Source organism: Musca autumnalis, unplaced genomic scaffold (assembly GCF_047663935.1).
Source record: "Musca autumnalis isolate F117 unplaced genomic scaffold, ASM4766393v1 scaffold_1, whole genome shotgun sequence".
In the NCBI taxonomy this organism is placed as follows: Eukaryota; Metazoa; Arthropoda; class Insecta; order Diptera; family Muscidae; genus Musca; species Musca autumnalis.
This window is the reverse complement of record NW_027411644.1, coordinates 333,016,159-333,042,916: the sequence shown is the minus strand read 5'-3', so window position 1 is coordinate 333,042,916 and position 26,758 is coordinate 333,016,159. Positions and strand designations below refer to the sequence as shown.

Genomic DNA, 26,758 nt, shown 5'->3' with positions numbered 1-26,758 from the left:
AAATGAAAAGTTTTATAAAGGAAATAAATGTCAAATGAAAATAAATTATAAAGGAAATATTTTTCATTTCAAATTTTCATAGAACAAGAATCCAGCCCCTGGTTTGTTCTACCATGACTGACAATGTGTACCCAGTAGAGCTGGCAAACCATCGATATTCCCAACATTAGATATTTTCGATATAATGTTTTAAAATATCGATCACTATCGATATTATCGTTAAGTTGTCATCGCCATTAATTTGGAGATAAAAATGGCGGAAATGTCAATGATTTTCTTGAAATTATGCAAAAGTAGTTCACAGAAATGTAAAGGAGAATAAACAAATGCTTTTATTTTATAAAAAATGTAAAAAAATACATTTTATTTTACCGAAAAATGTGTAGGTGTGACTACGGACTTACTTTCCTACACACACATAACCGAAAAGCAGCGAAATTTCTATTTATTTCAATGGATTTCAGGTTAGTCCATGGTCACACTAGATGGTTTCATTGAAACAATTTCATGAAATCCAGGGTTCCTAGGTCGATTTCCATACTAGAGTAAAATCATGAAGTGGCTGTAGTGAGGAACTCGATTTAAAAATCCCTAAAAGTTTCAATGAAACCACTCTAGTGTGACCTTCGACTTAGGGGTTTTTATTCCGATATTATCGATAGGCAAAACTATCTGTCAATATTGAATTTTTAAATAACAAATCGATATTATCGATAGTGCCATCGATTTTTTTCCAGATCTAGTACCCAGCTTTACAGTGCAGATCAGCGTTGTCAGTATTGGGGATTTTTCCCCAAATTGGGGAATTTTTATTTGAAATGGGGAAAAAAATTTCGACTTGGGGAATGGGGAAAATTTTGAGGAAATCTGAAAAATATTTGGGGATTTTTGGGGAATTTCTTTTTTGACTAATTACTTCAGATTATCTGTTGTGGAATTCTGTAACTCATATTTTGAGTTTCCGACAAAAATTAGTAAAATTAACAACAACACCCTTGCTATCGGTAGAATTCTACGATTACTATTTATTGGTCGTTAACTTACCGACAAATATCGTTAATTGCCGAAGTTATAAGCATTTTAAAGTTACCGATTTTTGTCGGTAACCCGAAAAATGTATTACAGAATTCCACTACTGGGACTCAATTCTTGTTCTATGAAAATTTGAAATGAAAACTTTTATAAAGGAAATAAATGCCAAATGAAAAATATTAGCTCTGTTCCTTTACGTGCAAGAATCTTCAAGTTTTACAACTTTTTACTCTAAAAGCGTTCCTTTACTTCAGACACCATAAAATTCATATGGAAACAGATTGCAACTTTTGCTACTTTTGCCGGTTTTACCACTTTCAAAAGTAAAGGAACAGACCATTTATAAAGGAAATATTTTTCATTTCAAATTTTCATAGAACAAGAATCCAGTCCCTGAACTTTTTTAATGTCTGTAGGTGAATAGTAGTAGCTCACGCGTGGCGCACAAATAACACGCGTCATATACTAACTGGTCACAGTTGTAATACCCAGCAAAAGTTTGCATTCGCGGATGCAGTTGAATCACTACAAGTGTACAGTATAAGTGCCGTTAGAGTACATCTTTTTCTATGAATTTTACAAGGGAGCGCGCAGCTAGGATGCACTCCATTTTGCTTCCACAGCACACAGCTAGGATGCACTCCACTTTCGATCCAAATCACAGCTTTTGATGTAGTGTTTTGGATTGAATTTAAAGGCACTCTACGGATTGCATTTTAGTCAGCCTAAAGATGCAATAAAAATGCAAGCCATTGCGAAATATCCCAGAATAAATAAAATGCATTTATTATTGCTGCATAAAACAATAACACAAAGAACATTATTATATAAAAACAAATTAAAAAAAAATTTCCATTACATTCAACTACATTTGAGTTTACTTTCTCCGTTCTCCAAATAACGCAAGCGCATCTAATTTTCCTTCATCATCCTAAAGGTTTTTTATGTTGCCTTCCCATCACTAGTTCAGCTTTCGACATGGACTCCAACTGCACTCCACTCCATTAAAAATTTCCGTCTCGTGAATTACCGCAAAATTTGTTCGCAACTTAAGTTTTTATTTCTTTATTTTATAACAAGTTCTTAGACATGTATACACTCTCTCTTATTTTTAGAATAAATGTAGGGATCTCTAAAGCAACTGCTTATAAATTGTATCCAACGGAGTGCATTTTTCATAACTCCGTGTGGATGCATCGAAGGATGTTGTGAAATCATAACTCCACATGCACAACTTCCAAATTTTTTTGCTGGGTACAAATATGCATTTTTTTAAAACTTACAAACAATTTTACGCTGATATTTGAGGCAATTTTGAACCATATTTAATGATATGAATTTCAATAGTAGTTATTTGTTGAAAAATGTTTGGGGATTTTTTTGAGGAAATTTAATAAAATCTGGGGAATTTTGGGGAAAAGTTTTGGACAAGTTGGGGAAAAGAGGTCAAAAAATACTGGCAACGCTGGTGCAGATGGCAATTCCAATGGATTCGACTTGTCGCTCAAATTTCTTCTAATGGATGCCATGTCCTGTACATTTTCTTCATTATCAAAAAATAATTATACTGAACTTATCATTTTAAAAAGTTTTTTTGGCGAATTGTGCCTTTTGGATTTTAGAGTTCACAAGTTTGAAAAAACACGGATCGATAACGATTTTTGTAATAATGCTTTTATTATTATCTGCCTAACAACATTTTTTTTAAAAAATTGTTTGAATCGCTTTATTTTTGGAAAACATTTTTGATATTTCACTGAACTGGTTTTTGCTGTAGTTATATTATAAATTGTATCCAACGGAGTGTATTTTTCATAACTCCAATGTGACAGCATCTGAATGATGAACAAACCGAACGAGAAAGATCGAAGTGAGTGTGGAAATAAAGACCTTGATCACACTAGAGTGTTTCATTGAAACAATTTCTTGAAAACAAGGGTTAATAGGTCGAGTTCCACAGTAGAGTGATATCATGAAGTTGCTGTAGTGGGCAACTCGATCAATAAATACCTAAAAGTTTCTATGAAACCACTCTAGTGTGACCTTCGACAAAGGAAGAAAATGAAAGGATGCACGACTGGCACTATATGAACTATATAAATGCAAGAGCCGGATATAGTTCCTTGTCCGGAATAGTTCCTTGGAACTAGTTCTTTCCGGAACTACACAATTCTAGTAATAATGTACTTAATATATATAATATATTTCCTTGAACTAATTCTTTCCGGAACTACACAACTATAGTAATAATGTTCTTAATATTCTTGCTTTAAACAAATAAAAAATAAATTTCATTTACTCTGGCATATTTCGCAAAGGAATGAAAACGAAAGGATGCACGACTGGCACTATATGAACTATATAAATGCAAGAGTCGGATATAGTTCCAATAGTTCCTTGTCCGGAATAGTTCCTTGGAACTAGTTCTTTCCGGAACTACACAACTCTAATAATATTGTTCTTAATATTCTTGCTTTAAACAAATAAAAAATGAATTTTATTTATTCTGGCATATTTCGCAATGGCTGGCATTTTTACTGCATCATGATCCCAACAAAAAAATTTGGAAGTTGTGCATGTGGAGTTATGATTTCACTACATCCTTCGATGCAGTCCACTCGGAGTTATGAAAAATTCACTCCGTTGGATACATTTTATATGCACTTGCTTAATGATCCCTACAAAACGAGCCAGTTTGTTAATCCCTATCCGCCGCTGGCGAAATTATTTTTTCCAAAAACAAAAAAGAGTGTATAAACTTCTAAGAATTTTTTATAAAATAAAGAAATAAAAACGTAAGTTGCGAAAAATTTTGTGGTAATTCACGTGACGGAAAATTTTAATCATGGCCCAATTATAAAGGTCCTCTCTCAAAAACAAATGATTTTGATTTGAGCTGTCAAAATTCATATTTGTCATTTGAATTCGCTGTGAGGTAGAGAAATGTCAAACTGTAGAGGAACAGGTAGATGTATATCGAAAAAAGAAAACAAATCAACTTATGTTGTACACGTAAAATGTCAACATTTATCGTGTTTTGTATTAGAATTTAATTTACAATAACTTATTTTGGCAGTTAAAGATCGATTAGCTGGTATTTTCTGTTACGCCAAACAAAAATAACTGCGTCAACAACTTTTTCTCGGAAAATGTTATGTATGCATCTACCTTAATTGACAATAAAGAAATTCGCCTCGAACATATTCCTTGTCTGCGAAAACAAATTGTTCGCCTTTGTTTATGAATTTTGACATTTCAAATCTTTGTTATTGTTTGAATTCGCTTGAGAGAGGACCTGTATAATTGGGCCATGAGTTAGAGGGATAACATATTCTACAAAAAGATTCACCACTCGATTTGACTGAAGACATATAATCTCAAAATGAAGCTACAATAACGCTTAACAGAGATATAAAGCTATTTTCTCGCAAATTAAGGGGCCAAAATTAAACCATTAATCATGCGATATCTCGGAAACATGACCTATGGTGAAAATTTCCTTTTGGGTTCTTAGTACACTCACCAAGGGCTTTTATCTCCAAAAGGGATTTTCTACCCACTGAATTTGAGTCCCATTTTGTAGCACAGTGTCATTTATCGATATTTTCCGAAAAATGTGCACCTTCTCGAGGCCATAACTCCCTGAAGGAGCGTTCCAATGCTTTTGGGATGTACTAGAGAGTTCTTTATTATTGTCTTGGCTACAATTGTTGTCTTTGTGTTGGATCGAAAATATCAGTGGTTTGGTTGTTATATGCCAAAATATCCGAAAATCCTTGAAAAAAACTTCAAGTCAAAATCCGGGGGCTCGATTTTCACCGTAGACATATGGTCTAGTTGACTTTTTTGCTCAGTACAATCCCAAGAATCAGAAACTCCAGGCGCCCGATAACACTTTTTTCCTTCCATACAAATCGCCCCGGCCACTTTTCACACATTTTGTAAATTCTCAAAAATAATATTTTAAAAACAAAATTATAACCATTTATATCTCAAAACTTATAGTCAAGACATGCTAATATTTCTACCAAAAATAATATTTGAAAAAACTTTAACGGTGTCGGTATGAGAACATTTTGAACAAAAACGTGGCGAAGGCGCCCCATGTTACCATAACAACTTAAGTTGCGAACATTTTTGCGGTAATTCACGAGACGGAAATTTTTAATGGAGTGGAGTTGGAGTCCATGTCGGAAGCTGAACTAGTGATGGGAAGGCAACATAAAAAATTTAGGATGATGAAAGAAAATCATATGCTCTTGGATTAAATCGGGAACGGAGGAAGTGAGCTCAAATGTGATTGAATTTAATGGAAACTTTTTTTAATTTATGTTTATATAATAAAGTTCTTTGTTCTTGTTTTACACAAATAATAAATGCATTTTATTTATTCTGGGATATTTCGCAATAGCTTGCATTTTTACTGCATCTTTAGATTGATTAAAAACACCATCCGAAGAGTGCCTTTAAATTCAATCCAAACGACTACATCGAAAGCTGTGATTTGGATCGAAAACGGATTTCATCCTAGCTGTGTGCTGTGGAAGCAAAATAGAGTGCATCCTAGCTGCGCGCTCTCTTGTAAAATTCATAAGTGAATATTTACAGCTTGGCATCTCCCTAACTCACTGCGAATTCAAATGACAAATATGAATTTTGACAGCCCAAATCGAAATCAGCTGTTTTTGAGAGAGGACCTGTAAAATTGGGCCATGTCAGTAGCGGGATTCTCGAACGCATTTTTTTGTTATCGACAAAAATCGTTAAAAATAAAATGCTTATAATTTCGGTAATTAACGATATTATTCGGTAAGTTAGCGACCGATAAAAAGTAGTCGCAAAGTTCTACCGATAGCAACAGTGATTTCAACTTTTATATTAACTTTTCATTCACAATTTTGCGTTTTAATTTGACCGATTTTTGTCGGTAACCCAAAAATGCCCTAACTTCGCAATTAAAACATATTTGCAAGTACTTGCAACTACTTCTCATTTCCCTTTATTGAAAAAGTTTATTATCGAACAGCATTTTGTAAAAGTTTGTACAAATTTGTACAAAGTTTTGGGTTATCGAACAGACCTACTACAGGTTATAAAAGAGATTTGATTTTTGTGTTATCATCTCCGAGACACTCAAATCGATTGATAGCTGTACCTCACCTATGATTAAAAATGTCACTATTTTACAGTGAATAAGTATGTTTTCGATATTCCTTCATTCTTCAATTTCAATTTCATTTTATCAAGTGTCTCCTCTTCGTGATTTATATTAATATATTTAATACTTCCTTCAAAATCAACGCCATAGGGAGAAGTGTGAGACACACTTAACAAATGACTATCGCCCATGTCGCCATGGAAGTGCAAATAGAAGGTCATGATCAAATGATAGAATCACATCGCCAAGGAGGAGGAATTCCAGAAAAGTCCGCTGGCGGCCTTAGCACCACTGTTATAATGTCAAACAGTAAATTTCACATTGACACATATCCGAACGCAGGAGCAGATGACAACTTTTGTGAAGAAATTGGCCAGGAGCCACAATTTTTACACCCTGATGAAGCAGGTCATCACCAAGTAACATGGTTGGACGACGACATGGTTGACACCCTTGACCTGGCAACGCTGGATATTGGTAACATGTTCAATCGTGTAGATAGTGCGGAAATTATATATCAGCAGAAAAAGAAAAATATTAAAATGGTAGGAAAATATGTAATGGGCGATGTACTGGGAGAAGGATCATATGGCAAAGTAAAAGAGGTGCTTGATTCTGAGAATCTTTGTAGAAGAGCGGTAAAAATATTAACTAGACGCAAGTTGAGACGCATACCCAACGGCGAACAAAACGTTCAAAGGGAGATTAAGTTATTAAAACAGTTGAAACATAAAAATGTTGTGGCTCTGCTAGACGTTTTGTATAACGACGAAAAACAAAAGATGTATCTTATTATGGAATATTGTGTTGGAGGTCTACAGGTATGTTTAATAGCTAAATCATATTAAGGTATAATATATATTTAGAACCTGGATTGTTTTCTTTAGGAAATGCTGGACAATGCCCCCGAAAAGAAGATACCGCTTTATCAAGCCCATCGATATTTTCGACAGTTAATTAATGGACTGGAATATTTGCATGGCATGCGTGTAATACACAAGGACATTAAGCCAGGAAATTTACTATTGACATTAGATGAAACATTAAAGATATCAGATTTCGGCGTTGCTGAGCAACTAGAGTTGTTTGCATCTGATGATACATGTACAACAGGGCAAGGATCTCCCGCGTTCCAGCCGCCAGAAATCGCAAATGGTCTGGAATCATTTTCGGGTACAAAAGTTGATATTTGGAGCAGTGGAGTCACTCTGTAAATCAAAAGGGAGAATTTAAAGTGTAAATTTGGATGTTAAGTGAGCATATCATTCCATTTCCAGGTATAATCTGTGCACAGGGAAGTATCCATTTGATGGCGACAATATATATCGATTACTTGAAAGTATTGGTCGTGGCCAGTGGAAGGCCCCCGATTGGCTTTTCAAGCTAGATGATAAGCTTGCTGTTTTGATATTGGGAATGTTGCAGGACAACCCGGAAAAACGTTATTCGATACAGCAGATACGACAAGATCCGTAAGTAGTTAACTATCTTACATTTCCATTATCCGAGCACGTATTTCCGGTAGAAAAATATTATATATATGCGCTGGATAATTATTAAACTGATTTTCTACTTGCCAGGATATAAATTTGCATACTTATGCAATATATATACCAAACATCTATTGTAAAATTTAACACTTATATTTTTGGTACACAAAGTAAATGATGTTATTGGAAGTCAGCTTCTCATTTTGTAACTAATCACAATTATATAGAAACAAAACTCTTGAGGATTTATATACATTATCTTTATCAAATATAAACGTCGGAATGATCTCACAGAATGATAGGTTCGAAATGATAATATTTCTTTATAAAATTCAATATCTCGTGATTCTTTGACAGAATCTTCATCGTCAGAAATATTTCGTTTTTTTTTTAATTGAGTTATTTGGTCGCGCAAAATTTGAGTTCCGACGTCTTTATTTTCATTGCACATTCAAATATAAAGTTTGTCAAGTAATTGTTTTCGAACCAAGAAAACTAACATTTTTCTGTATTAATTAATGAAAAAATTACTGATAATTGTGATAAAAATGTCGGGTTTTTTGCAAAAATTAGTTGGACGACTTATTTAAGACAAGATTGGATGTATAAATAAAAAAAATTAACCCACGTAGTCCAACAAAAAATAACGAAAAGCAATAACTACATGAAATGCAAGTTGTCAAATAAATGTTTTCGAAATGTAATGGAGGTTCCAATGTACCCCATATTTTCGGTAAATACTTGAAAATCAGAACAATTTATGAATTTTATTTTTAACAGGGAGTAACTACTAACAAGTATCAACAATATTAGTCATCGAATATCCGTACTAGGAGGGTTACCAATGGACCAAGGGAGTACCAGGTCATATTACATGTAAATTGGGTCCTGTAGGTTTTAAACCGGGAATATTTGAAAACTAAGACGTTTTATGAGTTTCTTTAGTTCACTAGGATGGATTGTCATCAACTAAAATAAATATTACCTTCAGAATAATTAAATCAGGAGGGTTGCCAGATGTACGAAAAAGGTACCAGTAGTGCGATTCTGTAACTCCTTAACGACAGAATTAACGACGAATGTCGGTAGTTAACGATAATTTTCGGTAAGTGCTATTCTGTAACCAATTTTAACGATTTTTGTCGGTAAATTTTGTCGTTAATTACCGAAAATTATTGTTAAGTTAACAACCAAAAAAAAGTAGTTGTTAAGTCTTAACGACAGTACATGATTGCAATATTTAGCCGATTTCTCTTAACAAAGGCGTTTTTATTTGAACATATGTTATGTTAATAAGAAGGGTATACAAGATAAATTCCGCCTTATTGAGAAAAAATCTTCTTAAGTCATTAACATAAGGGTTAACTATGTAGGATACATGGGCAGCTCCGCCATAGTTGCTCTTTCGCCAGCGCCGATTTTATTAAAGCTACATAAAGATCGTCAAAGGGAAAATTTTAGATCTTCGACGGTCTTGGACGGTCTTTATGTAGCATCAATCAAATCGGTACTGCCGAAGCCCATTTTACAATACATATCAAGGCTACGCTAATATTTGTCTTTATTTTTAAAGAGGGAAAACGTTAGCTAAAGTTTTAAAAGAACTCAAGTGTTGCACTTTTATATAAGACCTATACCAATGCGCTTAACACAATCTTTCTAGGAGACTTTAGTTGGCTTTAATGCCGTATTGAGGCCAAAACGTGTATAGTGTTCTTATAACCTACTTTGTTCTGTGGTAATATTATAGATTTAAACTCAGCATCACTAACAATAAGAATACTAAAAATGGCGTATAAGTTCGTATTTCCGAACTATTCATATTCTCCACTATGAGAAATTCTGTTTAATGTGGGCGTGAGATGAAGATCTGAATATATAAACTCAAATGACGATAACGTGGATCCACGAAAATCACTGAAGGGACAGGCTTAAGTCATGTTATATTTTAAACCTCAATCTTCATCTAGTTCTTCTTTTTATTGCGCTATTCAGAATTTGCTTTCAAAGCGCCACAATCCAAAAAATATGACCCTACCTTTGTAATTAGAAAAACTAAATAAAACAGCGATTTAAATACATACAATTAGGATTCTACATTTATATTTTTATATCACACACACACATGACCTTTTGAGCAACGATTCTGATTACATATATCTATTAATCTTCTTTCACTGCAACACAGACGGTGTGTACTTCCTGAGACTGCAGGCAAATTTGTTGGTCCGCCAGACAAGTTCCTGTCCACTTAAAACACATAAATCGGAGATATTCTATATTTTGCGTTGTGATCCCTTTACGTGGAGATTAATGCAAAATATTCTAAAAAAACACCAAAATCTATGATATGTTTGTACTGTTTACTTATCTCCTAGAAGTACTTACATACAAACTTGACGTTGAAGTTACCCTTGGGAAACGCATTGTTGGGATACATGCAAACACCCATTGTAGGCACATTACTTCTAAAAAGAGATATGTTTTCTTCGTTACGCGTTTTGTCTTCTGTAGTTGCGAAGAAATAACATTTTCAACTTAAAAATACAATAATAAATATTAAAATATAATTTTGACAATTTGTCTTTCCATCGATATTCGTCGGTATGTGCTACCGATTTATACAATCGGTAACATAAAGTTACAGAATAGCACATTCGTTAACTCAACCGAATATTTTCGTTAACTAACGATGTCGGTTCGTTATTAAAAAAAGTTACAGAATCGCACTACAGGTTATATAAACAGTAAACAAGACCACCTGTGTCTCAAAACAGGGCACCGAAGTTTGTTGTTTCACTTAATATTAATTAAGAGGTAATAACATTTCACGAAACTATCGGAAATATCGCAGTAAGAGACTAATATTGCTTAGAAATGTATGGGGTACAGATTTCGACAATTTTCAGAAATGCCTACTACGACCTATTGGAATCATTTCGTGTACTCTGCAATACTACTCAGCATATTTTTTAAGGGAAAAATAATGCTAGCGGCAAAATAATGCTTCAATGTTACCATGGAAGCCTAAAAACTTACAGAAGTCCTCTGAACTGGCTCTAAACAGTTGACATCGGATGTCCATTATAAAATCAGTATAGACTGACAATATCTTGCATTTGTATTTCTTAGCGATATTTGTACTTTTATGTCATGATTTGTTTTAGAGAATTGTTTCATCCATTAATTCAATTTGAGATAAATAAACAAATCTTAAGCCCTGGTTATGGATTCAGGTGGTCTCATTTACTGCTTGTATAACCTGGTACCTTTTTCGTACATCTGGCAACCCTCCTGATTTAATAATTCTGAAGGTAATTTTTTTTAGTTTATGACAATCCGTCCTAGTGAACTAAAGAAACTCATAAAACGTCTTAGTTTTCAAATATTCCCGGTTTAAAACCTACAGGACCCAATTTACATGTAATATGACCTGGTACTCCCTTGGTCCATATGGTAACCCTCCTAGTACGGATATTCGATGACTAATATTGTTGATACTTGTTAGTAGTTACTCCCTGTTAAAAATTAAATTCATAAATTGTCCTGATTTTCAAGTATTTACCGAAAATATGGGGTATATTGGAACCTCCATTACATTTCGAAAACATTTATTTGACAACTTGCATTACATGTAGTTATTGCTTTTCATTATTTTTTGTTGGACTACGTGGGTAAATTTTTTATTTATACATCCAATCTTGTCTTAAATAAGTCGTCCAACTAATTTTTGCAAAAAACCCGACATTTTTATCACAATTATCAGTATTTTTTCATTAATTAATACAGAAAAATGTTAGTTTTCTTGGTTCGAAAACAATTACTTGACAAACTGTATGTGTGTTGTATTGTGTAAATGCTTATGCCCTATTGTTTTGTAGCAAAGAAATAACATGTGATATAAAACAATGAAATTAGGGAAAGTAAAAAGGGCCTTTTTATTTGTTCAATTTGAATTACGTTGATAGCTTTGTGAGAATTCATAAAAACACACTCAATTCATGCAAATGTGTTTTCAGTTGGTTTATTTCAGCGCCTGAAGAAAAAGGACCACCGATACCCATTCCTCCATTGAAAAGTGATAAATATCGCCGTTCCACAGTACTGCCTTATTTAGATGCCTACCATTATGAAACGGACAGAGATTTAGAAGAAGTGTACTTTACCGAACATGATTTAAATCGTAAGATTTATTTAATCATAGAAATTGTTTTTGTATTAACATATTTATTTTATTGCAGAGGAGTTGGCACGTAAAGCTGCAGCTGCTGCAGCCGAAATTAAAGCCCAACAACAGCACAACTCGTTTGCAACTATGGCAGCATCATCCAGCAGTTATCACAATGCACAATCTTGTTCCAATTCAGCTTCCCACCACACAAAGGAGAAGAAATCATCCTCATTGAAAAGGCGAGCAAAAAAACTTACGTCGTGTATTTCCGTTCGAAAATTATCCAATTGTCGTCCCTCATAAAAGATTTCGGAAAAGTAAACGTTTAACCTCAATCACATGCCCCTTTAGTAAAACAAATCCATGCAGTAGTATTCTATTCACCTTTTCTAATGCAAGGAAACACAAATTACATAGTACATTTTTCTTCCTTTTGTTGGCTTATCACTTGGAATACTTCAGTTTATAATATTCCTTTGTTGTTATAGTATTTATTTAGTTATATCTGCAATCGATTAGACTAAATAATTTGTGTATATTTTTAGTTGTTGAACCATATAATTTTCCATTTGAAACATAGTTTATAAAAAATAATAAAAACAATGAAAATATGGAAGAAAATAATTTTTTGGATTGAGTTTAAAATATTCAAATAGTGATTTTGTTTCTCAACACTACTTCTATGTACGATTATAGTGTAACGAGAGATTGAATACTTACCATTTACATTGTTTGAACTACTAACACTTTTTATACATTTTCTGTTGCTATATTCAAATTATTTCTGTGATTCAATAACATGGTCTGACAAAGAGGTATTTATGCTTATTGAAATATTACGAAGCTGGGGCATTCCGTTTGTGCCATACTCGGGCATTATAAACATTTGATAGTAGTGTTGACCCAATTTCGACAGTTTCTTCTGCATAAGATTCCGTAATGTGTCAACGTACTGTGGTGGAATTTTACTCAGTTGAGAGTTCCGCCACTGCAACCCATTGTTATCGACGTGGAAAAGGGCCGGGGATGGGACATTATCCTTCATATAGTTCCACACGCATTCTTTAAGTAATAAAGCTACCTGCAATATTACAAATTTGTGATAATCTGAGTAAGTCGACACTGTGATTGCCTCTTACCTCTTGGGGCTCGAAGTGCTCAATGATATTGTGAAGATTAGACAAGGGAGGCGGCAGTAATTGACCCATTGACAGAATTTTCAAAAGATTTTTTGTTGTTTCCATTAATTCTCCACTGGTATTACTTGTTTCAAATTTATTAACTATGTGAATAAAAAAACAATAATGTACAATATGCTAATAATAATAATAATGCTGATAAGGTAATTACCATTTTTCGCTCTCCACTGATGTAAACAAGTTGCACACAGTGCCCTCAATAAGACGGAAGAGAAACACAGTGCTGGTCGTTGTGTTGATATAAATCCCAGTAGCGACCAAAGTATGGGAGACGTAAGGAATGCTCTTCGAATCATTAAATCTCTCTCCATAGTTACTTTCGTGAACTCCTCATCTGGAAATGGGAGTCCGTTGTACATGACATCGGTGGACACCATCTCTACCAATAAAAGCGATATGGTCGAATATGACTCTACAACGACTTGGCGATCCTGGCCGGTGTAAACAAGACATAAATAAATTCATAAAGATATGTCTACTGTATTGAACTAATTGGACTTACGTTATCGGAGCAACACATTTCTATTGCCTTCAGAAACAATTTTTGCACTTCTGGTGGACACCGTTCTCCGATTAAAGCATTTTCGGGTCTTAAACCACGACCAATCACCCCAGCATGTAAAATGGAGCGATTGGAATTTGGCCCGAAGGACTGCTTTTGATTTTGAACTATAATCATTTCATTTTCAGGTATCAACAGTTCATCCACTAATGGTTCTTCATATTGTCCAAATAAGAATCCATAATAAAAGAGTGCACCCTCAATCAGTTCTCTTAAACACGCAGACCGAGAAGACTTACGCGCTCGACACTGACGTTGAAGTAAAATGCAAGCACGATTGATAGCGGCCATTCGTTGGATAGAACCTGCTCGTTACGATTAATACAATAGCATCAGGTATTTTATGTAAATCACATCGATTCGGAATTTTAATGATATGCACAAAACAATTGAACTGATATTAATGGGCCGATTCCGTACAGCGAGGCGAGTCATGTCGCGTCGTCTATCGTCTCTGTGACAAAATTTAAAAAATGCACTACGTACAGCGATAGAAAATAATCGTCGATAACAAGTTATTTTTATTTTTTTTATTTTATTTTTATTCGTTAGTAAAAATGTACGGCGACAGCTAATTTGTTGTCGCCGGAAAATGAACATTTCGGCGACAAAATTTGACGACGTCAGGCGATATTGCCATACGGAATCGAAAAATTGCATTTGACAACGCGACACGACTCGCCTCGCTGTACGGAATCGGCCCATTAGACTGACTTCCGTATCGTCAGTTGCTTTACTAATGACTGAAAATCTGCGAAGTATTATGTTTCTTAAGGGCGTTGCAATTAACAACTGAAGCTGCGCATTTCAAAACATCAAAGATACGCATTTTCAACGCAGGTAAAAATCAAAAAATGAAATATTTTTTTAATGTAAAACAAATTGTTTGAAATCATCTTTTGTACAAGAATTAAGGGGCCACTTACAAATTTTACAAAATCGAATTTTTTTTGTCTCATTTTAAATTACTGGTAGAATAGAATATGTTGCAAAAATTAGCTGAGATATGTGCGTTAGAAAGAGAAAATTCATTGTGATTTGTATGTAAAATCGAAGTTTGAAACTCGGTTTTCTCAAATGGCATTTTGGAATATGGTGCCCACTGAAGCTCAAAAACTGATGACCCGATATTCTTATGTTTTTGTGGGATTGTTATACACATAAAAAGCTCTTTTAGTTAAAATCGGAATTTTGACTTTGACAGTTCACAATTTTCTTAAAAATTTATATTTTTGAATTCCGTTTCGCTTAAGTACAAGATTATTAGGTTCTTATGCATATTAAGCATATGTTGATCGGTTCATTCGTTTTCAAGCTAGAGTGGGCACCACAAAATGCTTTAGTAAAAACAGTTGTTCTGTTACAGAACCTGCAAGAAGCTACTACTTTTTACTACGATAAATTTTTTTCTTTAAGTTATCGAAAAAAATTGTAAAAATTAGTAGATTCTTACAGTACTGGAACAGACCAAGTGTTTCGTAGGCGACCATTTGTCAGAATACTGTGCAATATTTTTCAACAAAAAAAAATCCGAAAGTAGCTTAAGGTGTGATCTATCAAAAGAAAACTAAGGTGTCGATTATGGATAGCAACTCAACTGTAACTGCGTTGCGAGAAGAGAAAATCATGCAATCAAAATGATTAAAGAGACGGAAATTTTTGTCAAATTCAATCAATATCAGTGTTTTGAACCTTCAGCTATTACTTTTATTGTATTTACTAAATTTGTTATTACTAAATTTGCTGTGGGCAACGCAACTGGAGTTGGGTTGCTATCCGTAATCGACCCCTAAATCTTCTGAAAAAAGTTGGTAGATTTCTTGTAAAAAATGCATGAAAAATTTCAGTTTTCGTGCTCAATAAGTGGCCATAATGTATGTAATTGCTTTGCATGAATTGTAAGTCCATATTTACATTAGTTAATTTTCCTTGCGGCAATTGTCAGTTTGATGGAGGAAGGAGTGAGGCATATGGTAACCCTTTGCCTCTCAACACCCTCTCTCACCTACAAGCTGACAATTGCCACAAGGAAAATCGCCTAATGTAAATATGGACTAAAATGAGGATTCTATTGTCATCTGACAAAACACGAGTTTTTTCTTAAGAAAATAAATAAAGGTAGTTAAATGTTGTATTTATTTTAGTTTACTTCGGGAATTTTTTCAAAAGGGCGAATTCAGGCCGTAGTCTTCATTTGCTGCCAAAATTGTTTGCGCGAAATATCCACAAAAGATAGAAGAAAGTGGTAAAATATTCTTCGCGAAGCTGAAATAAAGATGTTGTACATAGATATTCTTTATAGAAGAGAAATGTTTATTTTTGATTAAAAATATGTTTGACGGCAAATGAAGACATCAGTTGGTATTATTGTATCACCTCCATTCTTGCACCATGACCTATTAAATATGTCTGACTTGGAATTTATAACATCCAAAACGAACGAAGTAAACTATCTTTAATTTTATCACACATTTTTCTATCAATATGTACAAAAGCAAATACTATTAATTTCTGATTGTAAATGGGTACCGCCGTGGTGCAATGGTATGCACACCCGCATTGCACGCTAAAGGTCGAGGGTTTGGTTCCCAGGACAGACAACGACAAATTTTCAACGGTGGCAAAATACCCCTCAGTGATTTGGGCGACATTTCCTGAGTATATCAGCCATGTAAAATTAAAAATTGTAAATGCATCGCACCTACAACATGTTTCAACTCATTTTGCACTCGAAATCGATTTACATCACGTATCTGAATTCAATTTAATTCATACTTACCTTGTTCATTTAGACTTATGAAAAAGTACTTGACACTCAATACTGCCAATTTTAATATCTGTGGGAATAGAGTAAAATCAATACTTTAAAGTGGTTATTTGACACTATACGATATATACCTCTGCTGTTTTAATCACTTGAGATTTCGAACCCGCTTCAATTGTATTCAAAAGGTCAACAATTGTATGGGCCAGGATTAAACGTTTTGCTATGTAATCCAACTCCTCTTCCTCGTCTGAATAATCGGCATAAATGCCAAACTTCTGTCTTTTGTGTGAATTGTATATGTGGATGGAATTATTGTTTGTTTGATTTTGTAAATCACGGAACTTTTCTTCGCTTCGCTCACAAGCATCGGCGTCCATTCGTAAAATAAGTTTATCCAATGTTACTTCCAATATTTGTAGTATTTTCGGAAGACTTTCATTTAACGCAGAACTCATTTGATGCTGTTTAATGCTGGAGAAATTGTTTTTCTTTTCCATTCTGTAAGAGTGGATGAAATGTAAATGTAAGTTTTTAGAATTAGCTTTTTAATTATGTATATTATACTTGCTTTGTTATTGTGTTTAGGTTATTGAAAATATTCAGAGCTTCAGTTTCATCAGATGCTTTTGCCAGACGCGTTTTCCTAAACTGTTCTTGTAGCAGAGCATCCTCCAATACCATTTGAATTCCAGATTTAATTTCAGGGAATTCTACCACACCTGACTGACCACCGATCATTCTAATTATTGCCCCCAACCCGGATGCATTAAGGGTGTAACATTTACGGAGCAATTCGGATATAGTCTGGTAGTATATGTGGGTATGTTGTGTAGCTAAACAATGAAAATATATTAGTGGGTTTTGTTAGAAACCGTGTACACAAATTTACTCTTGAATACTCACATACAACTAATAAAAGACGCACAGCAGTTTGCTGTTCATAGATGTTAGTGCTCAGACAGCTTTTCCATAACATATACTTCGTTTCCTCCATTGCCAAGTCGTCCATTAAAGGACAAATTCTGGCATTTAATACAATTTGTTCTAATTCTTGCAGAGAAAATTCCAAAAAATCCTGACACCACGAATACTGTTCACACATTTTTGAGACGGTAATCAAAACTCGCGACCCATTCGTTTTTAATCTCAGCACTAAATTATTAAGAGATGGCTGCATTTCTGCAAATAGGCGATTTGCCATCCACAAGGGAGCTTTCTGAGCAATATTAACGCGCAATTCGTCGTTATCTAAAACACAAATAGGTTTGAATACTCGAACAAATTTGGAATAAAATCATTCTTACACATATCAAGGAAAACACTGATCGCATTTTGCAGTAGTATGTCGGAATAATTACAAAACTCTAACATAAAAGGTATTATTAGTGCGTCCAACTTTCTTTTAGGTTGGAAGCCATCTTCTAGCAGATCTCTTACACAAACTCGAAGAACCTGCTCATGGGCAAAACATAAGTATTCGAGAATGCCAAGTTCTGAATCAAAACGGCATGGGTAATTTTCGGAGAATCGTTTAAGACTGCATTGCAAAATCTGTGATATGATTTTCGACGGAAAGCATCCACCCAAGCGGGCTACTACCCAATCAAATGTCATTGAATATCTTTGGTAAGCAGCTAAAACTCAAAATAGGTAGTTAATGTGCTTGGACAAAGGTATGTATATTAGTTGCGATTTTTACCTAATAATGTCTCAACACATGTTTCGGCTTCAGCGTTCGTAAGTTTTCGGAAACACACGTTAACCAGTGACAGCAGTCCTCGCATGGTACAACAGTTGAGCCAAAAATTACAAGCAGCACCAATCTGCATTCTTTTGCTATACTTATCGGACAAACTACCAACCAATTCCAAACTCCATGATGCAATGACAGCTGCCCATGCACTCGGACCTTTGCTTACCATATTGTCCAGAGACTGTTGTATTACTTCAAAACTTAAATCTTCTTGCGAAACGGGTAACTGTTGCTGTTGATTCCCTTTCTGCTGCTGTTGTATTATCATTCCAGTCTGTGGATCTACATTTGCAGTATTCACGTAACTCTGAACTCCTACCTCAGCCACCAAAGCAAAGTATTCGAAAACAATTTCCCTGCAAGACGGAAGATCGTCCAACAAGTGCAAAGATGTTCTAATCAGCCCAATCGATGTTAGATGAGAACTGTTCCGATGTATTGAGGATATGGACTGAATAAACTGTTTTAGTTCTACCAGAACATGCTGTTTCAACATGATTCTTTACTGGACTTTTTGAAGTTTTCGGAAAATTAATTATAGGATGAATATGAATCAATTTGTTTATTAATTTATTCTCGACACAGAATGCCACTCTTGCACAGCTGATAATTGGGATTCACAAATATTGGATAGCATGCAGGGTTTTAAGGCCCACACCATGGTAGAATAAAGTAAAGGTAGGCCACAGCTAACAGCTGATTACAATTTTTTTCTTTTTATGGCCTAATCTGTCAAAAGCAGGGTTGACATTTTGTACTGTTTTTGACATTATGCAATCATAAAGGTAGATGTATCGCTGAATTGTTCAAAAAAAAACTTCTGCTGTAACACTATATCTTAAAATTGAAAACAAGGACAAAAAATGTGTATTCGCTTGGCAAAATAAAATTGTTGATTTTTTTTTTAGCAAAACTTACGAATGAACAATTTATCAAATATTGATGTTGAGTTCGAGACGCAAAACAACTTTTTTAGTCGCCCTCTTCCAAATAAAACACTTTGAAACAATTTCACTTTAAATGTTTATTAATAATAAAGGGACTGTGGCGCTTTAAAAACAATTTGTTCGCTGCGTATTCAAATTCGAACTAATTATTGTCATCTCTTCGTTGCCCTTTGAAGCTACTTGTTTTCGTACATTAGACATTGCCGTTATTAAACAATAACAACATATGGTCTGTTCCAGAACTGCAAGAAGCTACTAATTTTTACTATTTTCTTCGATAACATAAAGGAAAAAATGTTATCGTAGTAAAAAATTGTAGCTTCTTGCAGGTTCTGGAACAGAGCAATACTTATTACTTTATGCATGTATGTATATACACATAGGCAAAGGGCCACATAAATAAAGGGCAACGAAGAGATAAATAGAGATCAATGCAAAAGTGTATTGACTACATAAAAGAGGAATAACTCAAATTAGTTTAAGTAAATAAATAACTATAAAGGGTAAATAAACAGTGGCGGCGGTAACATTCCCCCCTTCGTAAGCGAACTAGGGCCTCTTGAGCTTACTGTCATCCTTCTTAATACCGACGTCCAGGACTGCTATTTTGGTTACTGGCCTTTCGTACTCGCTGGAACTGGTTCTAACCTTGACGCTTCGAACTTGACCATCTTTTGCTGCAAATAACTCGGTTACAATACCTTTGGGCCACTTGTTGCGAGGTAGTGTATCGTCAACTATAACTACGACATCTCCGACAGTTGGTGGTGGAACCTTTTCGAACCACTTGCTTCTTCGTACCAACATCGGTCCATATTCACGTACCCATCTTCTCCAGAAGTTATTTGCAAATTGTTGGGTTTGATGCCATCGTTGTCTTAGATCGTAGTCGTATTCACAAAGAGGTTTCTGGCCTGCTGCTGAGCCTAATAACAAATGGTTCGGTGTTAGTGCGTCGTCTTCAACAGTATCCAGGGTCACAAATGTTAACGGGCGAGAATTGATGATAAACTCAACTTCATATAGGGCACATCGCAGGGTTTCGTCGTTAAATTTGAAGGCTGGACACATTGAGTACAGGATGGATTTAACTGAACGTATTAAACGTTCCCATGCACCGCCCATATGCGGAGCAGCTGGAGGGTTGAATCGCCACCTGATAAAATCATATTTGGAACACATCTTCATGAACTCTAAATGCTGTCTTTCCTCTTGGAGCATTCTTTCAACAGACTTAAAATTTGTTCCGTTGTCGGTAAAAATTTCTCTGGGAGAGCCACGACGACTTATGAAATTTTGAATGCACATTATGCAGGAGCTGGTGTCAAGACTATGAGCCACTTCGATGTGAATAGCACGTACCGTTAAACATGTAAACAGAACACCCCATCTCTTTTCTTTGTGCCTGCCGACTGTGACATATAATGGGCCAAAGAAGTCAATTCCGACGTAAGTAAATGGACGTTCAAAACTGGATACTCGGGCTGACGGTAATGCTGCCATTTGAGGTGGACATGGTGTTGCTGCTAAATTTTTGCATTCTTGACACTTTCTTCGTACGCTCTTATAAAGTGCTCTTAATCTGGGGATGTAGAATTCGGATTTAATATTTGACATCACTGCTTCATGCATACAGTGATGAAATTTTTGGTGGAAAAATTGAACCACTAAAAATGTTACGTGATGACCATTGGGTAAAATTATTGCATTGTTGCAACTTAACATCTCAGCTCTTCCTGAGACACGTAAAACTTCATTTTCGTCTAAATAGATATTCATTGGCTTCAATTTGCTGCTTTTTCCTATTGGCTTGTTATTCTTGAGGCACCATATTTCATCAGGAAAACTGCTCTTCTGGGCATTTTTGTACAAAATAAGTTTGGCTTTCTGGACACATTCGAATCTCCCATTTTCTGGTAATTTGCAGCTACGAACCACGGACTTTAACTTCTCCATATAAAGTATAAATAGCGACAGCGCTTTATAAAGTCGTCTCCAGCATGAAAAATACTCAACATTTATGGTGAACGTATGTGATTTCGAAATATGCAACAGACAATTACGTACCTCTTCATTGGTTTGTGCTAATACAGGACATTTCGGCCAAGAACATTCATCTTCTTCAAGGAACTTAGGGCCATGGAACCACAAATCTTCATTACAGGACCCAATTTTAGTCGCAAAATCAGCTGGATTCAATTTTGAGGGCACCCAATTCCACTGGGTAATATTTGTAGACTCCAGGATTTCTCCAACTCTGTACATTACTCAGTACAGTTTTTGAGTCCGACCAGAAGAAACTTTCTGTACATTGAAGTCTCGTTGCTTTTACTATTTTGTCTGACAGGCGCACACCAGTTAGGGCTGCTTGAAGTTCCAATCTCGGAATAGAAACTGGTTTGAGGGGAGCCACTTTTGATTTTGCTGCTACAAGACTGATATTGACTTCTTCGAGATACTTAATGCGAAAGTAGCACAACGCTGCGTATCCGTCTTCTCCAGCGTCAACAAAAGTATGAATTTGAACTTCCTGGGTGAACTTCAACAGCTTGGAGTAACATCTCGGAATTTGTACTTGCGAGATCACCTTCAAATTGGACAACCATGAAGACCAGTTATTATATAGCTCGTCATTTAATTCATCGTCCCATTTAATTGCCGATCGCCAAATCTGTTGTAGAAGTATTTTCAACCCAATCGTGTAATGGGAGATGAATCCAAGCGGATCAAATATGGACATCAGGACTTGAAGAACCTCCCTCTTCGTAGGGACCACATGCGACTCGAATACGTTTCTCGAGAGCCGTGAAAATCTGCAATTATACTGAAACACATCATTATTGGATTCCCAATACATACCAAGAATTTTTTCGACGGCTCCAAACGTATTCTTTGTCAGCTCTCCATTGCCTAATTTTTCCTGCACCAATTTTGAATTCGACACCCAATTTCTCATGTGGAAGCCACCAGCAGCATGTATCATTTTAACTTGTAATGCTAACTCTAGGGCTTCTTCTTCACTGTGTACGCTGTCGATAAAATCATCCATGTAGTGATACGACTCAACCGCCTTAACTGCTCTGGGATAATTTTCACGAAAGTCGTCTGCGTTCTTGTTGCGCACAAAATGAGCAATACATGGAGCACAGCTAATTCCAAAAGTTAACGCCTTCATCACATAAACACTGATTTTGTCTACGTCACCATTTTCGAACCACAAAAATCGTTGAGCATGCATGTCTTCATCTTTGACGTTGATTCTATGAAACATCTCAGCAATATCACCACAGACTGCAACTTGACCAACTCGGAATTCGATTAAAACATTGAAGAGTGACGTAAGCAAATCAGGACCACATAGCAAATAATCGTTGAGTGATTTATTATTGGATTTGGCTGCTGCATCCCAAACTAGACGAACTTTACCAGGCTTATTCGGATTAAGAGCCACAAAAATTGGAAGATACCAGGTGCGACCAGGATAATTATTAATTTCGGAGTCCAAAACTTTTCTTGCGTATCCTTTTGAGAGAAGCTTTTCGATTTCCATCTGCATAGTCTGCTTTAATTCAGTATTTTTCTTAAACTTCCTCATGAGACACTTTAGTCGATGAACTGCGACATTGTAGCTATCAGGTAATTGAGGATCACTATCTTTCCACAGTAGACTCACTTCAAATTGTTGATTTTTCTTTACGCAGTTGTTTTCTAAAATCTGCATGGCCTTTTGATTTTCAGTAGACAGTATATTTTTAGGTTGAGACACATCCAGGGAAAAATATTCTTTTACTTCATCATGTAAGATTTGATAACGGCGTTCACATTCACAAGTGTGTATATTCAGCGAAGCTATTTCACCAACATCCTTGCCACTACCTTGAAGAGTCCATCCAAGTCGAGTCTTCGTTGCAATAAACTGATTATAACCACCTTCACGAATTTTCATTGGGACAGCCACTCGCCAATTATTAACTCCAATTAAAATCGTTGGCTTTGCGTTGACATATGACTCGACTGGCAATCCTTTTAAATGTGGATTATATTTCACAACATCTTCAAAATTTAATGTTTGCTTGGGCAGTTCAAGATTCTTCACTGTTCTCACATCGTGCAGCATAAAACGAGAATCACCTTTGACACCAGACACTTCAATATTAATTTTCACCGAGTCATCTTCAGAACGAGTTGTGTTGCCAGTCCAACGTAATTCCAGAGGTTCCTTCTTGCCCTTAACTCCAAGTTTATTAAAGAATTCTTTCTCCATAAGGGTCACAGAAGAACCTTCATCCAAAAAAGCAAACGTTGTCACTGAGCCACCATCATAAAAAACTCGAATCGGCAAAATTCTAAAACATGTCTTCTCTTTATCACTGCCACGATGCGAATTTACACTTCGGCTTTGTTCGGTTGGCACGAAATTATTAGCACTCGCATTCAATGAGGATTGATGATTATGTAACAATGGATGATGCTTTGCTTTACAACCACCGATTTCACACAATTTATTGGAAAAACACTTTCTGCGATGTGAATTTAGGCACTGGCGACACAATTTGTTTTCTTTCACTATCTTCCATTTAGCTTCCAAATTTAGGGATTGAAACTCACCACAACTCTGGATTTTATGAGCTTCACTTTTGCACGAAAAACAAGTTGGTTTCCTTGGGCCACTATCCTGATGTGTATTCACTGATGCTCCTTTCTTGCTTGTTATTGGAGACACGACTTGGCTGGCAGCAGCGGCTATGTTGTAAATCCAATCACTAAACACTTTCACTATAGGAACATTAGAATCCTTTTGATGCATAGCCCAACTTAATTTGTGGTTATTCGGCAATTTGTCCACTAATGTCTTCACTAACATCGGATTATTTAAATGAGCCTTCATATCGCACGCTTCCATTGTAGAACAAATATTTTTAATTGTTAAAGCATATTCAATTATGCTATCCAGTCTGTCCTTCAATGGTGGAATCTTCATGGCTTTATCGATCATGACATCTAAAATATGCTCAGGACGACCGAAACACATTTCCAACGTCTGGATAATTTCACCCACCATCGAAGGAATTAACAATTTACTTTTCACCAACTCTTTAGCACGACCACGGAGACACGACTGCAAACGCATTAAATTTTCACCATCAGTGTAACCAGCAATCTCGGTACTATTTTTGAAATTACTGATGAACAACGGCCAATCCTCTGGGTTTCCATCAAAATTCGGCAAATCCTTTGGTATCACTTGTCTGGCTGCAATTTGAGCTGCTGTTGGTTGAAATGTTGTAAACGTCTGAGAAAAGGAACACGATGGCTGGCTTACGTTGCCTTGGGACAGAATTTTATATTTCTTCTCCAAATATTGCCTTTGTAATTCTTTCTCCTCTTCCAACATCTGCAGCTGCAATTGAGTCTGAGACATGTTGCTTGGAACCACGTCAGAATTACCGAAATTCTCAAAATGGCGGTCTTTATGAAAATTTTTATTAACACTGTTTGAATATGTCGATGTTGTTTTTGTCAGTGGCATAACTGTCGTTTGAGACATAGTTGTTGGTACTGAAGACACTGTACTGGAGCCATGTTTACTTGCACTTGGATTATGTGCCTTTTTATATGCACCTTTTCCAAGAACGGGATCCATTTCTTTTTGTTGTTGTTTTTGTGATGTGCCAGGTTGCGCCATATTGGCTGGTGATGATGAAGCCTGCCTCCCGGCGGTGAAATCAGCGGTATTATTTACGGCTGGCATATGCTCCGATCCATCACACTCGTTACTTTGGGCCACAGATTGGTCACCACAGCACGAACAACTCCAGCTTACATTTTCAATGTTGCTATCCACTTTAACACACTCGAAATGGAACCACTTGTCACAAGAATCGCATTGCACCATACGATCGGTGTCTTTTAAATCACACTTATTGCAATTAAAATCGGTTTCTGACATGTCAAATTGTTGAAACACGATATAAAATTATTGTTATTTTATTGAGAAAATATTTTTTTATTTTTCAGAAAATAATTCCTTTTTTTATGTGCGACACTCTTCCCACGGTTCTTTGATGCTATTCACGGCTTTTAAATGTATTGTTTTGTGACACAAAATCTCTTGTACACTTCCTGTAAATTTATTACCGAAACCGAAACAAGCTCGCGAAATTATTTTTATTTTTGTTCTAATGAACTCTCACTAAATTGTTTTTAAAGAATGTTGAGTTCGAGACGCAAAACAACTTTTTTAGTCACCCTCTTCCAAATAAAACACTTTGAAACAATTTCACTTTAAATGTTTATTAATAATAAAGGGACTGTGGCGCTTTAAAAACAATTTGTTCGCTGCGTATTCAAATTCGAACTAATTATTGTCATCTCTTCGTTTCCCTTTGAAGCTACTTGTTTTCGTACATTAGACATTGCCGTTATTAAACAATAACAACATACTTATTACTTTATGCATGTATGTATATACACATAGGCAAAGGGCCACATAAATAAAGGGCAACGAAGAGATAAATAGAGATCAATGCAAAAGTGTATTGACTACATAAAAGAGGAATAACTCAAATTAGTTTAAGTAAATAAATAACTATAAAGGGTAAATAAACAGTGGCGGCGGTAACAATTGATATTAATTTAAATTTGTTCCAAAAGTACGGGAATGTAAAAATTACAATTTTTTTAAAAATTCTGCTGACATTTATCTGCAAATCGGATACCAGCAATCACGATGTCAGATTAGCCAAACTTGCCAAGTAGAAAATAAGTGAATGACATTTTTTCACTGTCATAAGTTTGTGAAGAACTTTTGCTATTTTTGGAACACTTTTCTAACAAGAATATTCTGGAGCCTAGCTAAAGACATTTTTTTACACTATATGGCACTTTTAACATATAAAAAGTGAAGCTTTAAATTCCATATGTTTTTGTAATACGGGATAGCTATGCAGGTACATCTACCATTATTATTGTACCATGCCATTTGACGTTTTAAGCCATGGCTGCAGGGTGGCATTTCTCAGTGATTTTCATACCTGGCCTACCTCTACTTTATTGTACCATGGCCCACACCAATGGTACAATTACAAAGGCAGCCCAGCTGATCGAATCTAAAACGTCAAAAAACTAGGAATTCGCCATGAAAAATCAAAACAAAAAACCATATGATTTGGTAAGAGGTAGTTTACACTATCTATTGCTTGGTTTACATTTATGAAATCCACTCGTTTTCAACTGTCAAATCCATACGTTAAACGTCAAATGAAATCCAGATGAGATTTCATTTGACGTTTGAGCTATGGAATTGACAGTTGAAATCGATTAGATTTCGTAAATGTAAACTTAGAGGTAGTTTACACTATCTATCAATGTCATATGACACGAAAATAAACCATTCCATATCTACCCACGAAGGCAATGTGGAGACGTAGTTTTTTACATTTTTGCTGGTGTGGGCCCACAGAGTAAATGGCGTAAGGAAAATCTCCAATATTGCAAATATTAGCGAATATATAACGATGGAAAATTTCATGTCATATGACATTTACATATAGTGTAAACTACCCCTTATCAATCAATGTCATATGACACGAAATAAAAACATTCCATATTTACCCACGGAGGCAATGTGGAGACGTAGTTTTTTTTTACATTTTTGCTGGTGTGGACGCACAGAGTAA

General features: G+C 35.4%; 3 protein-coding genes across 3 annotated transcripts; 1 reads left to right on the top strand and 2 right to left on the bottom strand.

The window, feature by feature from the left end:
- Nucleotides 1-6,196: 6,196 nt before the first annotated feature.
- Nucleotides 6,197-12,472, top strand: Lkb1 (Lkb1/serine/threonine kinase 11). The gene is made up of 5 exons (XM_073963045.1): nucleotides 6,197-7,011; nucleotides 7,078-7,400; nucleotides 7,468-7,662; nucleotides 11,700-11,863; nucleotides 11,922-12,472. Exons 1-5 carry the CDS (start codon nucleotides 6,367-6,369, stop codon nucleotides 12,152-12,154), a joined length of 1,560 nt encoding a protein of 519 aa, XP_073819146.1. The 5' UTR covers nucleotides 6,197-6,366; the 3' UTR covers nucleotides 12,155-12,472.
- A 126-nt stretch (nucleotides 12,473-12,598) lies between these two features.
- omd (integrator complex subunit 5 omd) lies at nucleotides 12,599-19,519 on the bottom strand. The gene is made up of 10 exons (XM_073963044.1): nucleotides 18,079-19,519; nucleotides 17,684-18,013; nucleotides 17,283-17,627; nucleotides 16,948-17,212; nucleotides 16,511-16,877; nucleotides 16,392-16,449; nucleotides 13,553-13,917; nucleotides 13,202-13,481; nucleotides 12,991-13,133; nucleotides 12,599-12,932 (listed from the first exon to the last, which is right to left on the bottom strand). Exons 1-10 carry the CDS (start codon nucleotides 18,626-18,628, stop codon nucleotides 12,630-12,632), a joined length of 3,006 nt encoding a protein of 1,001 aa, XP_073819145.1. The 5' UTR covers nucleotides 18,629-19,519; the 3' UTR covers nucleotides 12,599-12,629.
- Nucleotides 19,520-19,628: 109 nt separating this feature from the next.
- On the bottom strand, nucleotides 19,629-25,029 carry LOC141393720 (uncharacterized). The gene is made up of 2 exons (XM_073967133.1): nucleotides 21,939-25,029; nucleotides 19,629-20,215 (listed from the first exon to the last, which is right to left on the bottom strand). Exons 1-2 carry the CDS (start codon nucleotides 25,027-25,029, stop codon nucleotides 19,629-19,631), a joined length of 3,678 nt encoding a protein of 1,225 aa, XP_073823234.1.
- Between the last annotated feature and the right edge of the window lie 1,729 nt (nucleotides 25,030-26,758).